Genomic DNA, 19,709 nt, shown 5'->3' on the forward strand with positions numbered 1-19,709 from the left:
GGGAAGTCCATGTATATCTGATGGTCTATTAATTCTGCTCCTGGATCCATATCCCAAAAGAACTCTCACATTGTTGAATAAGGCTGCATGTACAGAATGGTTGGGGTTTCCCTGATGGCTCAGACAGTTAAGAACCTGCCTGCAATGCAGGAGACGCCAGTTCGATCCCTGGGTCAGGAAGATCCCCTGGAGAAGGGAATGGCTACCCACTCCAGTATTCTTGCCTGGAGAATTCCATGGAGAGAGGAGCCTGGTGGGCTACAGTCCATGGGGTTGCAAAGAGTTGGACACAACTGAGCAACTATCACTGGACTGTACAGAATGGTTACTGATGATCTATGTGAGAGGGTGAGGAGTTGGGAGCAATATGAGTGTCCATTACTGAAGGAATGGATAGTTAAATCATGAGAAATATACACCATGGTGTATAACACAGTAGTTAGGAGTAACAAAGAAACATGGAAAATACCAATGATGATAATATGATATGCAGTAAGTTGAATGATTAACTCAAATCTCTACTTGAAGCTAAAAAAGGGAAAGGATTTTAAAAAAAAAACAAAACCCTACAAACAAAAATTCCACACTCCTTTACTGTTTAATGAATAGAGTTTCAATTTAGGATGATGAAAAAGTTTTAGAGATGAAAGTGGTGATGGTTACATAAGAATGTGAATATACTTACTGCAACTGAATAGTACATTTGAAAATGACTGAAATGCTAAGTTTTGGACTTCCCTGGTGGTCTAGTGGTTAAGAATCTGTCTGCCAATGCAGGGGACACAGGTTTGATCCCTGGCCCAGGAAGATCTCACATGTCATAGAGTGGCTAAGCCCGTGTGCCACAACTACTGAAAGAGAAATCCTGCATACAGCAACGAAGATCCAGCGCAGCCAAGAATAAATAAATAATTTTTTTAAATTCTTAAATGCTAAGTTTTATGTATACTCCCCTCCCCAACCCCTGCAAATCCCCAACTCCCTTTATGTTATCAGGCTGCTGATGTCTTCTATACACCCCTAGGCTTCCCTGGTAGCTCAGAAGATAAAGAATCCAGCTGCAACGCAGGAGACACAGGTTCAATCCCTGGGTCAGGAAATCCCCTGGAGAAAGGAATGGCTACCATGGACAAAGGACCCTGGCAGGGCTATACAGCCCACAGGGTCGCAAAAGAGTCAGACACAACTGAATGACTAACACAATAAAGTAACTTGCGCAAAACTTGACACTCAACCAATGTTGGCTAAATGGAATTTAATGACTTGTTTGTACTAAAAGCCTAATGGCAGGACTCGTGAAAGCTTCCACTTACCTGGGCAATTCCTGCAATGAATGCATTAAAGCAGGTTGACAGGCGCATTTTTTGAGGTGCAATCATGAAGCAACCTTCCTGCTGGTCATAGCCGAGTAAGACGTACAGGTGCCGCTTGACTGTGTTGAAGGCCTTGGCGCTGCTGATGTCTGACTCGGCGCTGCTCTCATCCTTGGCCATGAACTTCATGAGCACTGTAATCAGCTGGTGCACTGTCTGGTGGTCGATTCCAGCATCTTCAGGGAGCAGGTCCTTGATGGTGTTGTCATTCTCAGGGGACTGTTGTCCTGTCAGTACAAGAAAGGCCTTCAGTGGGTGGCTCCCCCACAAGTAAGTTTACAGTCAAATTTCACTTATCAATAAAGCACCACTTTATTTGCTGCCTCTAAATATTTAAAGGTCTGTTCTAGACAAACTCGGACATAACATGGCCTACTAAGCAAAGCACTGCTCCCAGGATGGAAGTTATGTTGTTGTATCAACAACCAATTTGGGAAGAATGTGTGGGTGCTAAGTCGCTTCAGTCATGTTGGACTCTGCGATCCCATGGACTGTAGCCCACCAGACTCCTCTGTCCATGGGATTCTCAAGGCAAGAATACTGGAGTGGGTTGCCATGCCCTCCTCGAGGGGATCTTCCCCACCCAGGGATCGAACCCTGGGTCTCTTAATATCTCCTGCTTTGGCAGGCAGGTTCTTTACCACTAGCGCCACCTGGGAAGAATAAGGGAATGCAAATAAAAACATGGCACTAGAAAGCAAAGTTATCTTCAAACAGCAAGACAAATACCTACACCAAATTTGCATTTAGAGAACTTTTAAATACCTTAGCAAAGTTTTATCTTAATAAAGAGACATTTTCCTTCCAGCTTTGTAAAATAAATAGGTAAGAATAACCACAAGATAATATTCATCAAATCTGCTGAGCAACTAAAACATCCATTGGGTTACTTGGTTTAAATTATTATCTCAATTCAGTTATGTTCAAAAATCAGCTGAGGCAAAAAAGAAGTTTCCTTCTCCAAATCCTGAGATAACAGCAGTGTGTACTCTTTGAATTATACATTCAAAATTAGAAATAGCAAATTATAAGCCCCGCTGTATGTAATGAGAAACACACAAGGGGTGGGAGGGCACAGACAGAAAGAAAGAAGCATGAACTTTTAAAAACAGAAAAACGCCACATGAAGGTGAGCTGAAAGTTCACATGCAGAGAAAAAATACCTTAGCCCCTAACTTACTCTTAGCCTAACAAATAATCACATCTGAACAGGTGCCTGACATGAACTTTCTCAGTTATTTCTCAAAGTCAGAAATTATACCCTGTCTCCCCTTGTTTTCTGCCCTTTAGTTTGGGACTTTGAGGGAAGGAAAAATGAGATTTGCTCTCCTATACTTATATTTGGGGCCTTATTCAAAATACGCTCTGCATTCTTTTCCTTCCTTTGACATGAGAATTTCTAAATTGGAAACAAAGCTTTTGCCTGGTGGTTTAGACCAGCGCACATCATTCTCATCTCTCATTCTGAGAGAAAACATTCTAAATGATGACAAGCTTTGGTTACAAATCATTATACAGCAAACTTTGATTCTATCCATTTAAATTATAGCATGCAGAATACAACAAAGAGCTAGGTAGCCAGTCACATTCCTTAATTCCTCAACTAATCTGTCTTCCAGGATCAACCAAGAGAAACAAGATAGAAGGAATGTTTTCTGGGGACCACAGAAATTAGTTGTCTAGAGCCTAAACACTTTCTCTGAGGTAGTGATATGAAGGTAATGTCAAATTCCAAATTTACTAGTTTGAAACTACACATAGTACAGTTTATGTGCTTGGCTGTCTAGTCTTCCCCAGACGATCAGAAGAATGTTGATCTGCTCAAAAGTGATACCCTAAGATGGGATCTTGGCAATGAGTGAAAAGGTCACAGAATCAACCAAGTCTAAGAACATCTAATACAGGGGAAATCACCTAACAAACTTCACTACAACCCTTGGACATTAACATTTTCTGTCTCATAGTCTGTTCATGAAGGAATAAATATGTGCAGTGTACTTTATAGACATTTTTTATCAAAAATTACTCAAATAAAACCTAAAGATTTGTTTATGATGCTGTTTCACATGCAGGAATAGTCAGTAAGTTGTTAATATTATCATTATTTATTAGGCACACATGGGCCACCAGAAAAAAAAAAATCAATTCATGTGGAACATCCTATTTCATGAAAGGTCATAAATATAAAGCACTGATGTATATTATAATTAAATGTTTGGAATAGAAGATCAGACCAAATCCTCATTTAAGAAGTTTAGAGAACTATCCTTTCAGCATTGAAAAATATTTAATCTTGATTTTTTTTTTTCTTCAGAGTATTATTACTTTACAACTAGAAGGAGGTTATTGCTTTGGGCAAGTAGTTGGGCCAAAAACCTGACAAGTATGAGAATCTAGGTTCCCTGCAGGGTTTAATGCCGTTGTAGCAGCAAGCAATGGCTGTTATGATGCTATAGCTTCATTCCTCAATTCATCTTAGCTCTGGGGGGCAAGGTTTAGGAGAGCACGCTATCACTCAGTTCTGCTCGGCCACCTCCAAGCCCAGACTGGCTAGACTCCAAAGCCCCAAAGTTAAAATAGAACTGAGGAGCATTCAAGTAGGAAATGCACCTTTGTTGTCCAGCCCTGAGAGTCCAGAGAACGCAAACAGAAGAAAGGGAGCTCCAGACAAGGCCCAGCTAGGACATGGGCTCCCCATTTCCTTCTATCACCTCAATCTAGAAAATAAACCATCAGACTTCAACTTTAAATATTTCAAATCTCTTCGCCCCGCTGCAAATAGACAATCATTTTCAAAGTGTGTCACCTTAACGTTTCAAATCAAATCATATTTTCCCAGTGACTAAGTATCATGTCACAAAGGCCCTATCTTCATTTTAGATTGATCTTCATTGATCTGCAGTGCTTAGCTTTTAGGTTGTGGCTTTTTGCTTTCCCTGAGTAATGAGTGATCATTAACAAACCATTAAGTGTATTGAAAACAGAACTGGTTAATGGAACCTTTCTCATAAAGTGAAAAAAAAAAGTCTCTTTTAATTCCAATAATTCACTTCTCCAAGTGAGGGCTTTGAAAGTCTGTACTTTGTATATTGTCTTTCTTTTAAAGGACTGTAAGAATGTGATTGGCACCACTCTTCATTAAGAAAAGTTACCTTAATCAAACCCCTAAGAAAAATGAGGTTAGGAAAGCTGAAATATTCTTTATTGATAAAGACAATATTACTGGTTGAGTTATCTATACTAAACTGGTTTAGTTATCTATAAAGGATATAAAATTTCCATTTTAAAACTAAATGCCTATAATATTTTCTCCAAACTGTGACAATGAACATATTTACTTTTGAATTCTAGTCTATAAAATTCTTATATCTGTTTTAACTTTAGAGATTGAACATGTTAAGAGATTTGATTTTCTCATTTTTTCAAAGAAAACTGTAAACATCTTTATTGTCATGGGGGCAGAACTGTTCCTAGCGTAACTTTAACATGGACTGGGTCCATCACGATCTGTCCACAGAATGGCACACTGATTGAAATGCCACAGTAGAATACAATTTTATTTACTCAGAAGATCTGAAACCAGGCAGGATCAGGATCTGCTTTTCCAGACATCTCCTACTGCTCCATCCCAGAAGCTCAGCATCCTTACATAAACACTGGGCTGCTTCTGGATCTCAGAATGGAGCCAGCCTTTTGTACCTTGCTGCCTTCTCTCATGGTGCTCTATTCACCTTGCAAGGTGGCCCTCCACCCCCACCCCCAATTTTATCCCATGAATGTGGCCCCCAGGAGCCCTTCTTATTAATATGCCCACCCTCCTCTCAGCAACTGTGATCCCTAAAATCTCTAAAAACAAGAAAGGAGGGGAGAATAAAGACTCCTTGAAGGCAAGTGCTACGTCTTATTCAAATTTTATACCTCTCTCAGAAGAGGGGGCAGTGATTGGCATATAGTAGATGTTCATTACTTGTAAATGTTTAAGTGCCCTGAATTTAAGTAAGTATTTCAGATCTTTTCTACGTGGGAGAAAAATGGATGAAGTCCCCAAACAGCAAGAAAGTAGGTAGAGAAATAGAGACCATTCCTCTGTGTAAGTCAACTCACTGACACCTCCAACAAGTGACAATTAGGTAGTGGAAGGAGGTTTCCGTGAGTTTACTCTGCATTTGGTCCAGAGAAACCAATAATCGAGCACTATAAATGAGTCCGCATTATGTTGGTAGTTCTAACTACACTACCTCACTGATCTCCCTAGCTCATTAATTCAACTTGAGCCTTCGTTCACAGCAGTTCTGTTGTGTGTGCGCAGAGCCACAGAAGGGCTGGAAAGATGGGGCCGGATGCTGACTGCAAAGCCTCATACACTCCCCATCTCTGCCTTTGTCTCTTCCTACCCCACGTCTATCGTGACTTACCTCCTACCCACCTGTCTCAGCCTGGCTGAGAAGTCACCTGTCCACGAGACCTTCCCTGTTGCGTCCAGCTCTCCTCCCACTGCAGTTGACATGAATGAACCCATTCTACCATCACTTTCTCTGGAGATGAGAGTTCACTTATGTTCATACTTTATCTCTCTTACTTGACTATAAGCAAGTGGAGAGTATAAACATTTCTGATGTATCTTTACATTCCTCCTAGTACAGCAGGTGCCCAATAATTCTTTGTTCAATAGAAACTCTCATTTCCAAAACTATCATTTCAGACAAGGGCATTCCTATGTAAACAATTAAATTCTAATGCGAGAGACCCAGGTTTGATCCGTGGGTTGGGAAGATCCCAATTTTGCAAGTTAGTGAAAACATTAACTGTTAACCACCTCTAGAAAAAAAGAAAGAGCCTCAAGAGAAGTTAGTTGGAATTTTAAGCTGAACACTAAGAGGGAGGCAGGAATACAAGAGAGTTTTACCTATGATACCCAGTATTAAGAACATTCTCTTGTTGATATAAATTCAGACCAAGAGATCCTAAGATTTCTCTTTAGGTTGGAGTAGAATTGAAAGTATCCATATCCCTTTAGGGATTAGATTGGCTCTTCAGACCAATTTGTGAATCTTATTCAGGAAGATCCTTTGGTCTGGGCATCCATGGGCTTATGTCACACTGTAGCGGGCCTGAATGCCCAGGTCAGCTCCCTGACAAGACTGGTGTCCTCGCGTACCCTAGGACAGGAATACCTTAGATGAACTCATTGAGAGGTAGCTGTAGTGGAAAGGAAAGCAGATCAAGTCTCCTGGACTCAAGTCTCTAATTAGTTACCTGTGACCTTGAGCAAATCAGGCAAGCAGAATTACTTAGCCCCTCATGACCTCAGTTTTCCTGTCTGTATATAAAGTGGAAAAAAATACTTTATGTACTCCTCATCCATGGCTGATTCATGTCAATGTATGACAAAAACCACTACAATGTTGTAAAGTAATTAGCCTCCAACTAATAAAAATCAATGGAAAAAAAATACTTTATGTATATGCAGAATTGTTGTGAAATTGAAATTAGATAATTTGCATTAAAAACACTCTTTATAAAGAGGTACTCTACATATATAAATGTTGTTGCTGTTTTTATTATTAACATTGTATACCTACTATTATTTAATTACTCATTCCAAGGGATGAGAACGAAATATAATTAAATTTCCCATGAGGTTGATACTATTTCAGTATTGTCCAATTGTAACCTACGGTAACTGCTGAATTATATTCAATTACTATTCAAAAGGTGTTCTGAATCACCAAAAACAAAGAATTCCTGGTTCTCACAGCATCAGTGCAAAAACAGCTTATATATAATTTATAATTATACCAACTTCCGATTAGCAAGTGAAATTGTGTATTTCATCAGTTAGGATTAAATAAAGGTACTGAGCTCCTGCTAGCACTACCATACATGTCTTGCAAGACAGATCGAGACATATGGGCTTGAGATCCAGATCAGTCATCAACAAGCTTGTGAAACTTGTTCCTTTCTGGAAGCCTCAGTTTCCCTCTTCTGGAAAATGAGAATGCTAACACAGCTCTAATATTTCAGCTATGACAGTCTATGAATTTTACTTATATGCACAGAGGTCTTTGAGATAAATATATTTATATATACTTATGACTGACTCATGTTATTGTACGGCAGAAACCAACACAAATTTGTAAAGCAATTATCCTCCAATTAAAAATAAAATGTAAAAAAAAACCAGATTATTAATTAAAAAAAAAAAAAAGTCACAGAGTAACGCAACTCTTTGGTAGCCTTGCAGAGTTTGCCCTCTCTACAAGCATGTTTCTGTTGCAAAATTTGCTATGGGCAATATATAAAGGCTAAGATCAGAGAGTCATAAACTGTATATCCAGTCCAAAGTTTTGACTTAAACATCAACTAAAATTAAGTCTTGCTGCATAATTAAAGGACATCTGCCTTATTTCGGGCCTAATCAATAAGAGGTTTTGCATAGAGGAGCTCATTACTTGTTCCAAACAAAAGTATGTTCCTTAAACAGCAAGGCCTTTGGTTTCTATTTAATTACTATCTTAAATCACCCTGTGCAATCTTATGATTATCCTGGCGTGTCTTTGCTTCCAAGGTAAAACACTCAGTGTTCAGTAAATAATAATGAAAAAATGAAAAACTAGTTTGAAATTGCCTTATAAGCTGAGCCATCTGTTTCCAAATCTAAGCAAGTTTTGCTTATGGTGGTATCATGTAATTACCTCTTCAGAAGCTTCAGCTTTTTATTTAATTTAAACAATGCTGTTATTTGCTCTTTTTCCATCTGGTCACTTTTGGTGGGACAATTAGACACCTAACAGCTTTTCTTAACTTCAAGATACATATGGATATGTTTTTCCAAAGACATGTGAGAGGACTCCTATGATAGGATTGTTTAAATGGGTAATAATAAAGACTAACTTTTCAACTAAGCCTTAAGACAAAAAGATATGGTGAGATAAAGACAATTTATGAAATGGCCTAAGAACCGATCTCAAAAAGACTTAACTGAAGAGGAAATGGATGATTTTCATATTTTTAATGACACAAAGGGTCATAAATTCTTATTTTTATTCTTTAAAAAAAAAAAAAAACTCAGCACAGTTGAGGCCTGAGTGATGCTTAAAACAAAGTAGAGAGAGGGGGGACTTCCCTGGGGGTCCAGTGGTTAAGAATTTGCCTTCCAATGCAGGGGATGAGGGTTCGATTCATGGTCAGGGAAATAAGATCCCACGTGTTATGGGGCAAGTGAGCTGGAGTGCCTCAGCTAAAGAGCCTGTGCGCTCTAAAGCCCGCGCTCCACAACGAACAGCCCATGCGCTGCAATGAAGACCCAGCACAGCCCAAAACAAAACAAAAAAACAATGTAGAGGGACTCTGCGAGGTTTCTGCTGTCCCTTTAATCTCATCAGTTTTAAAAGAGAAAATACACTTTGACGAACATCTGCCGTTTGCATTCCTAATATTAGGGGCTCTCTCTCTTCTCCTCCCCTCCCACCCCTCACTGGTTCTCTTTCTAGCAGATTATTTTTTTAATAAATTTATTTACTTATTTATTTATTGGCTGTGATGGGGCTTCATTGCTAGGCATGGACTTTCTCTAGTTGCAGTGAGCGGGGCTGCTCTTCACTGTGACATGCAGGCTTCTCGTTGTGGGGGCTCCTCATGCTGTTAGCCCCGGCTCTAGAATGCACAGGCTTTAGGGGTTGCAGCAGACAGGCTGCACTACCCCGCCGCCACGCGTGGCATCTTCCCAGACCAGAGATCAAACCCATGTCCCCTGCACTGGCAGATGGTTTCTTAACCACTAGATCGATCACCAGGGAAGTCCCTTTAGAACACATTCTTGAATGTCTCCTTACTTGAAATTTTCCTTCTGAGAGTATCAGTACCATTCTGAAAAGTTTATTTTAAAACTACTCTTAGATGAAAAACCAGACATTGTATAGCATGATACATAGGTGGTAGTTAACCAGGTTTGTTTTGGACAAATAGGCAGGTACTCAGAATCTCCACAATTTTCCCAACAAGCACAGCATCAAGTGTGTAGATAACATTCGGTCTGTAGCAGATTTGCCAGCATCCCTTCCACCCTAAAGATACTTCATGATAAACTAATCTATCAAAATATCAAAGGATAGTTACACTCTACCAAGCTGAATATGATCCTCTAAAGAATGGAAATCCTCCTTTCTCTGAGAGACAGAAATGCATGTGAGAGTTGCAAAGAATCAGAAATGGCTAAGAGGATGAGTGAATGATGGTGGCTTAAATATATAACCTTTTAAAATGTAAATGAAATGTTTTTCCTAGAGCAGATATATATGAAAGTAATATTTCTATGTGTAAAAACACATACAAATATAAGTGCTATGCATCATTCTATTCATACTGGCTCTCGGGGGAAAAAGTGCACACTTGGGTAACAGGATGCTTCTTACTGGACCATAAGTTAACAGGTTTAAAAGTCGTCTGCCAATTTGAAAATGGAAAGAATTGCCATGTCAGGGACTCAAACACTTGAGCATCTGGGGTGAAACCCTTAGAGCTTTCCAATCGTAATTACATCACTCAGGTCCAGTTAGAGACACCTCATTCTTTACCTTGTCCACCTGTGATAGACACTTGCACACAGCCCTTCAACGTCAGAAGTACCCACCTGGCGTTTGTTCGGGTGTCCCACCGAGAGCTGGAGCAGACTGCTCATGCCTGGTCAACCTCACAGCTTAAAAATCAACAACAACTCTATTTAAATAAGCATTAAAAACAACTTGAGCCTAGAAAACATACTCAGCTCTAACTGCATTGGATAGCAGGAGTAAGTTTTGCTTTCTTATTTGTAATTAACATCACAGACAAGAGGTTTATGTCCCAAAAGTTTTGTGGTTTTCTTTGAATCTAAAGAACATCCTTCAATGTGACTTCAATTCTTATCCTTCAAAATTGTCATGTGAATCAATGAACAAGAAATATCAAAATAAACTTTAGGTCCCAAACTGATTAGTTAAATAAAAGAGCTGGGAAATTTATATAGAAATTGTAATTTATTTAAGTACTGCTTTCTAGGATCTGATGCAGTTTCACCTGGTCCTGATACTGCTAGAGGTTATTCTTAAATGGCCATCTCTTATTTATCTTTGATCCCTGAAAAGCTGAGTTATTGATTGCTTAAAGGGCTTTCAATGACTCTTCCAAAATTCAAAATACCACATTTCCATAGCTTGTCATAAAATAGAGAAAATGCAATAAACAAAATAAAATCATATTTATGATTAAAAATGGTTATGTCACATAAAGCTGTCTTCTAAGAAATGCCAATGAAAAAGCGAACATTTCAGCTTCTGACAGGATAAAAAAATATGCTTTATGATGTTATTAACTTCACGACAGTTATTTAAAAATTAAATCATTTCATAAATGTTATAAGTTAGCACTATATTTAATGCACTCATTCACTAATACGATGACAGTTATGTTTTTAATTGTCATTCGTAAGCCATTGCTTACGTTCATCTAGTTATTTGATAATTTTTTGTCTTCTTTAAAACTGCTGTATAAGGAAAGACCTTTGGAAAACAATAATATATGTTCTTTTTTTTTTTTAGATGGCAATAATGTTTGTCTTTATTTATAAATTATCTGGTGAAGTTGGGCAGAAATTCAACTTCTCCTCAGCCTTACTTTTTCTTTTTTTGAAAACACCATTATTATTGGTTTTCTGGGAGTCTGCTGGCTGCCTTTGTCATGCATTCCAAATTTCCACTCTCCCCTCTTAGTTGTCATGGGTCTTGTCGGAGTTTCATCCAGGAAACTCTTAGGTTACGATACTAGTGGTGGAAACCTCCATATTCTAGGACTTAGGAACAAATGCTTCTTCTGAATTTCATGCCATGCATCAGTGGATATGCTGCCTTCTACGTCTCAAAACAACCCACTGCTGGATCAGGGCTTTGTTTCACCAGCAGTTGGGAAAAGCCATCCAGGGCACTGATACACCTGGGGGGACCCTCTAGGGAACCTGAAGGAGCTCGGTTTGCTACGTACATTACTCTCTGTGAACATTCAACAAGACAGGTCAGCCTCAGAAAGACATCAAACAGATTTAAAGGGAGGATGGAAGAAGATACTCAACGGATTTTGGAGGTTAGGGTCTCGGGGAGGGAGAGCGCCCTCTTGGATTCCGCGGGTCCTTTCACGCTGTCTCGGAGGGAACGCACGCTTTTCTGGCGGTTCCTTGCAAAACGAGCCCTCTTGATCTTCCACAACGCGGCATCACTGAGGTTAGCGACATTGGTCCTCACAGCAGTGATAGCTTTGCAAAAGGAATTAGAGGTGATCATTTTCCTTAACTAGCTAAGTTATGTACAACTAGTCTGAAATAATCCATCTGTGTGTATTTTCAATATTAAAAATCATTTCCATGGATACACTTCTCATTCATCTGTCTCCCTCTATGATAAGATTTATATTTTAAAAAATGTAACTATTACCTGTTTCAACTATCACTTATCATTTTTCTGTTTAAACTGTAAGGTTAAATTACCTAATTTTGTTATCACTGGATAAATAATCGAGTGACCAAAGTCTTTCCTCCATCTATTTAGAGCTGCAGGTAACTAATTATTAAGCAAGGAAGTGTAAATTTAAAAAGTGCAAATAAATCTCACAAAGTTGCTCACAAACATAAATTTTGAATAATATTTAAGGAACACAGAGTCACAAATGGTTCTCATTGGTCCTCAAATAAATGAGAATTTTAATGTTGAAATGCCAGAAAATAGTTAACCTGCAGACCACCACAGTAGATATTCAATAAACATTTGAACTGAGTCTGTGAAGTCAAGGTAGTTTCCATAACGGGAAATGAAACAACACGCAGAGAATCCAGCTTATCCAGCAAGCACAAGAATAGGAACTGACTTTCAAAGCAAGATCTTTGTTTTGCTTACTTGTAGGAAAAGGAAATTCTTTGTTACAATCCAAATGTAGCTGAGCTTCCAAAGAAAGCGTTTCAAATCTGTTGACAAAGAACTCCCAGCTCAAAGCAGGAATATCTTGCTTGAGAAAATGCAAGAGTAAAAGCTTGCTCAGTATTGTGGGTCGATCTTTAACCACAGTATCAAACTGGAAGTCAAGACAAAGACACAGACCCTGGAGAAGAGGTTTAAAAAAAGTCAGATGTACACACACCAAGCAAAGTGAAATAAGACAACACATACTCCTCAATACATACTTATAACGGAGAATGATTCAATTGAAATCTTCTTGGATTGGACTTTTGGTAGGTGGAAAATGTGGGAGAGACATTTCTCCTAATCATTGAATATCTCTTGAATTTTGACTCAGAAATCTGAGCTACATGTATATTACTGATTTTTCTGATACATTGTATAATAACCACTTACTCCAAATACTCAATACTATGAGCAACTTTCACTGTCTACTATCTATGTGTATTCTAAAATGTAGTTTTGGAAGTATGATTCTCTTAATAGACACGACAGGCATTAAAAAAGAACATTGGTTTGAGGGTATATGGATTAAGTGGTTAATATACAATGTATCAGAAAAAATCAGTAATATACATGTAGCTCAAATTTCTAAGTCAAAATTAAAGGAATATTCAATGATTAGGAGAAACTCCTCTCCCACACTTTTTTTTCCTACCAAAAAGAAGATGCACTTCCACTTATTAGGCATGTGACTCTGAAAAAGTTACTTAACTTTTCTAACTCTCAACTTCTCTATCTGTAAATTTGGAACACACAAGAGGTTATTGTGAGGATTAAATGAGGTAATGCATGATGGAACAATTTAATACATTGCCCTGGAAATACAATACATGTTTCACAAATTTTGGTTCTTCCCATTATCATTACTTTTAACAATAACAATATGCGAATGTGGAAAAACAACAGAACAGGACTTTGGAGGATCTAAACTTGGTTCTCTTCTGAATTTACTCTGTGTTCTTTGAGAAGTCACATTATCTCTCTGAGACTTCATTTCTTCAAGCATAAAATAAAGGTGCCAAATAGGATAAACAATTCTCTCCAGGTCTCATTTCATGTCTCTCTGACATTAATTTGTGGCATTTTGTTTCAACAAAATGTTCTCTTATTTTGCTCTGATCTATATTATTATTCATCTGATTTCTCTTAGCATCTAGCTTTAATGACAAGGACTTCCCATCCTGGGGCTTCCCTGGTAGTTCAGGTGGTAAAGAGTCTGCCTGCAATGCAGGAGACCTGGGTTCCATCCCTGGACCAGGAAGACTCCCTGGAGAAGGAAATGGCAACCCACTTCAGTATTCTTGTCTGGAAAACCCCATGGACAGAGGAACCTAGCAATCTGCAGTTCATGGGATTGCAAAAAGTCAGACATGACTGAGCGACTAATACTTTCACTTTTCACTTCTTCTCACCCTGGAGTTAGTTGAATGGTAGAAAATAAATCAGCCTAGTTTAAAAGTCTGCCACATACAAAAAATTATACAACACTGCATCTGGCAGAAATGATAGCAGCATGGGGACAAAAACTGAAAAAAAAGAATCAACATACAAAACAAGAGGTCTGTTAATAGGTTATGGTTCCGGGATGTTGTTCCCAATTTTAAAATTTCCAGTGCTGAAATCAGAAGCTGAGATTAGTAAAGACTTCCTTAGATACATGTTCTTTGAGAATTCAGAGAGGGACATGCAGGAATACAGCACTGAAACTTTTAATAGTACAGAATGTGGAAAAATACACAGTGCACACATTGTTAGCACACAAAATGTGAAATGTTAAGCTGCAAAGCCTCATGACAATCAAGAAGTCTACAGTTATCCAGGACAGTGACCTCAGCTTCATTCCCTGGATTCAATAGCCATGATAATGACTAGTCTACCTATCAGTTATCACAGGGGTTTATAAGAATCAAAGGGAAAAATGCAGGATATCACTTAAGAAAGGATAATGTGCTATACAAGGATGGAATAAAGTTGTTATTATGACGTTGTATTGATATTAGATTAAGAAGTAAAGTTGTCACCAATGAGTAAATATCTCTCAAAGTCCTTCTCTAAGCACACAAAAAAATTTCTGGTGTTATCAGCAGCAGCAGCATTTTGTGGGTGTCATGTGACCAATGACTCAGTGAGCTGGTACAGTAGAGCAGGGCACCATTTGCGGAGCAGACAATGCACATCACAGGGCAGGAACATCACCTGCAGCGCTGGCCTCTTTATGGTGTCAAGCAGGAGACCCGCCCTCGTAGCCACAGCTGGGTTGACGTCCTCCACAGCTGTCAGGAAGCAGCAGAAGGCATGTGCCAGGGAGTATTTCAGTAGGTGGTTTTTGGTCACTGAGTGAATATCCAGAAATCTACAAATTACAGCCACTTTTTCCACTGCAATATCAAAGGCACATAACAACCAAAAATGACATTTGTTTAGACAGTCTGAGAAATGAACCCACAGAGGAAAAAGTTAGTTCTGGGTGCCCTCACACTGATCTTAAATACCAAGAGGAAATTTCAATGCCACCCTTCTTGAGTGTTCTGTTTATCTGTGTGGCAGAGAGCATTTCTACTCAGTGCAGTAGTTTTCTGCCAGGCAGCCTTGATTTAGTTCTGGGTGTTTTTTCTTTGATGGTCTCTACTTTTGTTTAACTTCCAATCATATTTCAAACTCTTCAAAATGCCTCCATGTTCATTTCTTTATCCATTCTACAGAGATTCTGCAGGCATGTTCTACAGAGGCTCTGCAGACCACAAAGGGAGGTGGGATGTGCCCGCCAGGGCTAGCTCTAGGTTCTTAGCATGTCATGAAGTGATATGACAACCACTCTTCCTGGGGCTTCAGAAGCTACATATTTCTTCCATGAAATAGATGCACCCTTACTTGATAAAGTTATAATTATTCTGCAAATCTATGTTGAATTATTCCAGCCACTCTTTAAACATAGCTTTATAAAAGTTATAGTAGCTAGTAAAGCAATATAGTTCCATGCAAAGACATTTCAGGTCTTTGTTTAAGCTGTTCCAGCAGCCTAGAGAGAACATTCCTTCTATTCTTTTCCACTTATTGACACTCTAATCCTTAAAAAGTTTGCTGCTGAAATTCTACTATTCTGTAAAGTCACTCTGACTTTCTAGAATGTCCTTTCCATCCCATGAATACCTGCAAAATTACAACTCATTTACCTATGGCATTTGTGTGTTCATATATAGCTATATGATATATTTCCTGTTGTGATCTTGAATTATATTTGTACCTTTATAGTTTCTTAACCTCTTACATGTATATATTTTGTCACAACAACTAAATTAGGAGCTTCTTAAGAGCAGGAATCTGTTCATATACTATTTTTTTAGTCCCATAGTACCTAGTACACATAGTATTTATTCAATAAATTCACAAATTCATTTATTATATATATATATAAAACTAAGAGATCATTCTGCTTTTGTTATATAAAATATAACTATAAATATTTTACATATTAAAAAAAAAGACATTACTTTGTAGACAAAGGTCCACATGGCCAAAGCTATGGTTTTTCCAGTAGTCATGTACAGATGTGAGAGCTGGACCATAAAGAAGGCTGAGAGCCAAAGAATTGATGCTTTCAAACTGTGGTGTTGGAGAAAACTCTTGAAGAGTCCCTTGGACCACAAGGAAAACAAACCAGTCAAGCCTAAAGGAAATCAGTCTTGAATATTCATTGGAAGGACTGATGCTGAAGCTGAAGCTCCAATACTTTGGCCACCTGACGCAAAGAGCCAACTCATTAGAAAAGACTAATGCTGGAAAACTTGAAGGCAGGAGGAGAAGAGGACAACAGAGGATGAGATGGTTGGATGGCAATACCGATTCAATGGATATGAGTTTGAGCAAACTCTGGGAAAGAGTGAAGGACAGGGAAGCCTGGCATGCTGCAGTCCATGGGGTTGCAAAGAGTCAGACATGACTGAGCAACTGAAGAGCAACAACAAAAGAGATCATTCGAAGTACCTGGGGGAGATGGAAGTAAATGGGAAAATGAACTGTTTCGGACTGAATGTTTGTGTCCCCTCCAAAAAATTGATATGTTGGAGCCTTAATTCCCAATGTAATGGCATTTGGAGGTGGGACCTTGGGAGGTAATTAGGTTTAAATGACATCATGAGGGTGGGCTCCCTATCATGGGACTGGTGAACTCATAATAAGAAGAAGGGAGACCAGAGTTCTCTCTCTCTCTAGCATGTAAAGATACAGCAAGAAGGTGGTCATCTGCAAGACAGGGACAGAGCCCTCACAAAGGGACCCAATAAGCTGGAGCCTTGATCTTGAACTTCCCAGCCTCCAGAATGATGAGAAATAAATTTCTGTTGTTTAAGCCACCCAGTCTATGGTGTTCTGTTATGGTTTCTCAAGTAGACTAATGATTCTCAGATCTTGACTTCAAAGTCAAGTCAACTAAAATAGATAACACAAGTACAGTTATAACTGAAATGTAATATAAAAGGCTGGAACTGCCATTAATGAGGTAGAAATAAAATGCTAAGGGAGATTAGAGGATAAAGAAATGACTTCTCACTGAATGAATAGAGAAAGTGAAACTCAATGGGGGCATTTGAAGACTCATGCAATGGAGTTGGCATTTGAATGGGACCTTGAACGGAAGACAGATTCATTAGAAATGACCATGGTGCTGGGAAAGATTGAAGGCAGGAAGAAAAGGGGATGACAGAGGATGAGATGGTTGGATGGCATCACCGACTCGATGGACACAAGTTTGAGCAAGCTCCAGGAATTGGTGATACACAGAGGAGCCAGGCATGCTACAGTCCATCGGGTCACAAAGAGTCAGACACGACTGAGTGACTGAACTGAACTGAACTTGAATGGAACAGGACTTCAGATGGAGAGCACAGAATGGTCAACACATGGATGAAGAAAAGCAAAAAGCTATGGAGAAATAGCAATGGTATATATAGAAAGAAAAGCGAGAAATAAGGCTGCAAACACTTGTAGTTAGACCATGGGAATCTTTGAATGTCAGTTTAAGGACTCTGAACTTTATTCTCTAGGCATCTAAAGACCTATTAAAATTTCTTTCAGTAGAAAAGCAACATAATCAGATAATTATCTGCTTTATTTGTATTCAAATGTCTATAAAATGTTGTCAATACCATGTAGTCTTTTGCTAGAAAGTTTTACTCTAATTTCATACAACATCACGTGCTGTCACATAAATGAACCAGCCCTGGGATTCATAGGACATTAAAAGCAAGAACTCCTTGAGGTGACCAGATGTTAGGGAACTAAACTCAAGGTATAGTAATTAACTCACCTGATGGAACTTCCATTTCTCTGCAGAATTTCTGAGACACTAAAATATACTGAACCATTCTGATCAGGCACACTGTGGTGAGCCAACCCCGCTTGCTGCCCCTTGAGAGTGGGAGCACCAGCAGATTCGCGTGACGGTGAGGCCAGCAGACACAGACTAAGACACACCCATGTCCACTCCATACCATGTTCCTCTAGGGACCTGCCATTCTAAGCACTAGGAATCACACGCATCACTGCAGACTTGGTCCCTGATGTTCCAACGGCCAGAGTACAACAGCAGAGCTTCTCAAACTTCACTGAATTACCTGGAGAGAACTTGTTAGAAATATAGATTTCTGGCCTCACCTCCTAAAATTCTGATGCAGTAGGTCTAAGATGGGGCCCAGTAGTCTGCATTTTAAGCAAACATTTCCAGGTGCTCCATTGCAAGTAACCTATTAGGCTGACTACCATTCACACCAGGACCCCTTTGAGAGTAAACAAGGGTACAATTAATAAGCACTTCTGGACAACAAGCGTACACTGGGACTATCTTAGACTAACCTAGACAGGGTCAACCTACCTAAGGATCATTCTGAAAACTTCTATTATCAAGGAAGCTCAATTAAGTAGAGCCAACAAAGAACAATAGCAAGCAGGACAACACTTTCTAAAAAGAAAGGAGGAAAAGGAAGGGCTAGAAAGAGATATCATGACTGGACATCTGGTTTACCTTGTGAACCAGAGAGAATTTTTAAGCTAATACAGAGGTACCTGCTTCAAACCTCATCTTCCAGTCTTTGCTGTTGAAATTGCCATTTATGATTGTCCAAAAGATGTCAGCACCATGAGGAAGTGACAAAGCGTGAAGAAGGAGAGGAACTGCCAATGAAGACAGCTGGGAGAATTCAGATTTGACGACTCTCCACAGGCTGGGGAATCAAGAAAAAGCAAAGTGGTTACAGTTACAACAAACTTTCTAGAAATAAATCTTATTATCTTAATTTACGGGAAGTGTCGTTAACAGATGGCTGGTAGGGATGCTCAATCACAAGGCTATAATCCTCTGATACACTGTTTCTATGCTCTTTTTCTATGTTAATTCTTTTTAAATGTTTGGCTGCATTCTATAGCATGTAGGACCTTAGTTCCCCGACCAGGGATCAAACCCTCAGCCCCCTCATTGGAAGGTGGAGTCTTAATCATTGAACTGCCAGGGAAGCCCTTTCCTATGTTAATTTTTTTTTAAGAAATTATTTTTATGTAAGAACACAGAAAAACGCTACCAGTTAATATTGCATTTTAACATAAAGTTTTAAACTGTATATTATAAATCCAGGTACATAAATGGACAATAATAAATGTTAAATAATAACTGATATTAGTTATGTTAAGATGATGGGGTGATAAATGATTTTTTTAAATGCTCTTATAGTGAACATCTGGAGAATTTTATTGGTTTTGTTTGCCTAGCATCCTTTTATTCTTATTCTAGCAGACAACTCTTTTCTATTAAGAACAGCCTCTGCACCAGCTGGCAGGGTTGTTAATCAAGTTGCCCCATCTTCTCTATCCTAAGAGTGAACACAAAGCCCAGACTGATCAGAATACTTCAATGTAATGAACAGAGTGACTAGTCCAGGGGTGGGCATGTGACCAAGCATGGGAAAGCTAGCATCCTTTTCCAGGCTTTGGTCTGTATTCTGAAATCTCAAGAATGAAGTGAGATATGGCTCTAGAGCTGCTGGCCTCACAGCAGCAGCCTGCTGACCTCACAGGGGCAGCCTGCTGAGAAGAAGAAACTAGGCTAAGCACTGGGCTGGGAGGGAGAAAGGGGTGGGGGAAGAGAGAGAGAAAACAAACAGAAAGGGAAATGTATCCCTGGTAACATCTTAGGAGTACTTGCCGTTCCTAAAATCAGACCAATACTGCTCAAAAACGCACCTTAGCAAGTTAAAGCTAAGTCCCTATCAATATATGCCAGAATAATTCTGAATGTATATTTTTAGTAGTAAAATTTTCAAAATTTTTATTCAATTATCTAAACTATGGCTTTTGTTTGTTT

The 19,709-nt window shown here is 38.9% G+C and overlaps 1 protein-coding gene across 5 annotated transcripts in view; it reads right to left on the minus strand.

The window, feature by feature from the left end:
* UNC79 (unc-79 homolog, NALCN channel complex subunit) overlaps positions 1–19,709 on the minus strand; it is a 267,685-nt gene that overhangs the window by 91,251 nt on the left and 156,725 nt on the right. For 3 of the 5 annotated variants that reach the window (XM_043434509.1, XM_043434507.1, XM_043434506.1), the window contains exons 23-28: positions 18,419–18,576; positions 14,555–14,736; positions 12,296–12,497; positions 11,479–11,658; positions 10,006–10,071; positions 1,314–1,600 (exon numbers count right to left, since the gene is read on the minus strand). In XM_043434509.1, the coding sequence (XP_043290444.1) occupies positions 1,314–1,600; positions 10,006–10,071; positions 11,479–11,658; positions 12,296–12,497; positions 14,555–14,736; positions 18,419–18,576 (1,075 nt within the window). The remainder of the gene's footprint in view (positions 1–1,313; positions 1,601–10,005; positions 10,072–11,478; positions 11,659–12,295; positions 12,498–14,554; positions 14,737–18,418; positions 18,577–19,709) is intronic. The other 2 variants (XM_043434510.1, XM_043434505.1) reach the window with 1 other exon arrangement.

The sequence above is a fragment of the Cervus canadensis genome, chromosome 17, assembly GCF_019320065.1.
Source record: "Cervus canadensis isolate Bull #8, Minnesota chromosome 17, ASM1932006v1, whole genome shotgun sequence".
Taxonomy (NCBI): domain Eukaryota; kingdom Metazoa; phylum Chordata; class Mammalia; order Artiodactyla; family Cervidae; genus Cervus; species Cervus canadensis.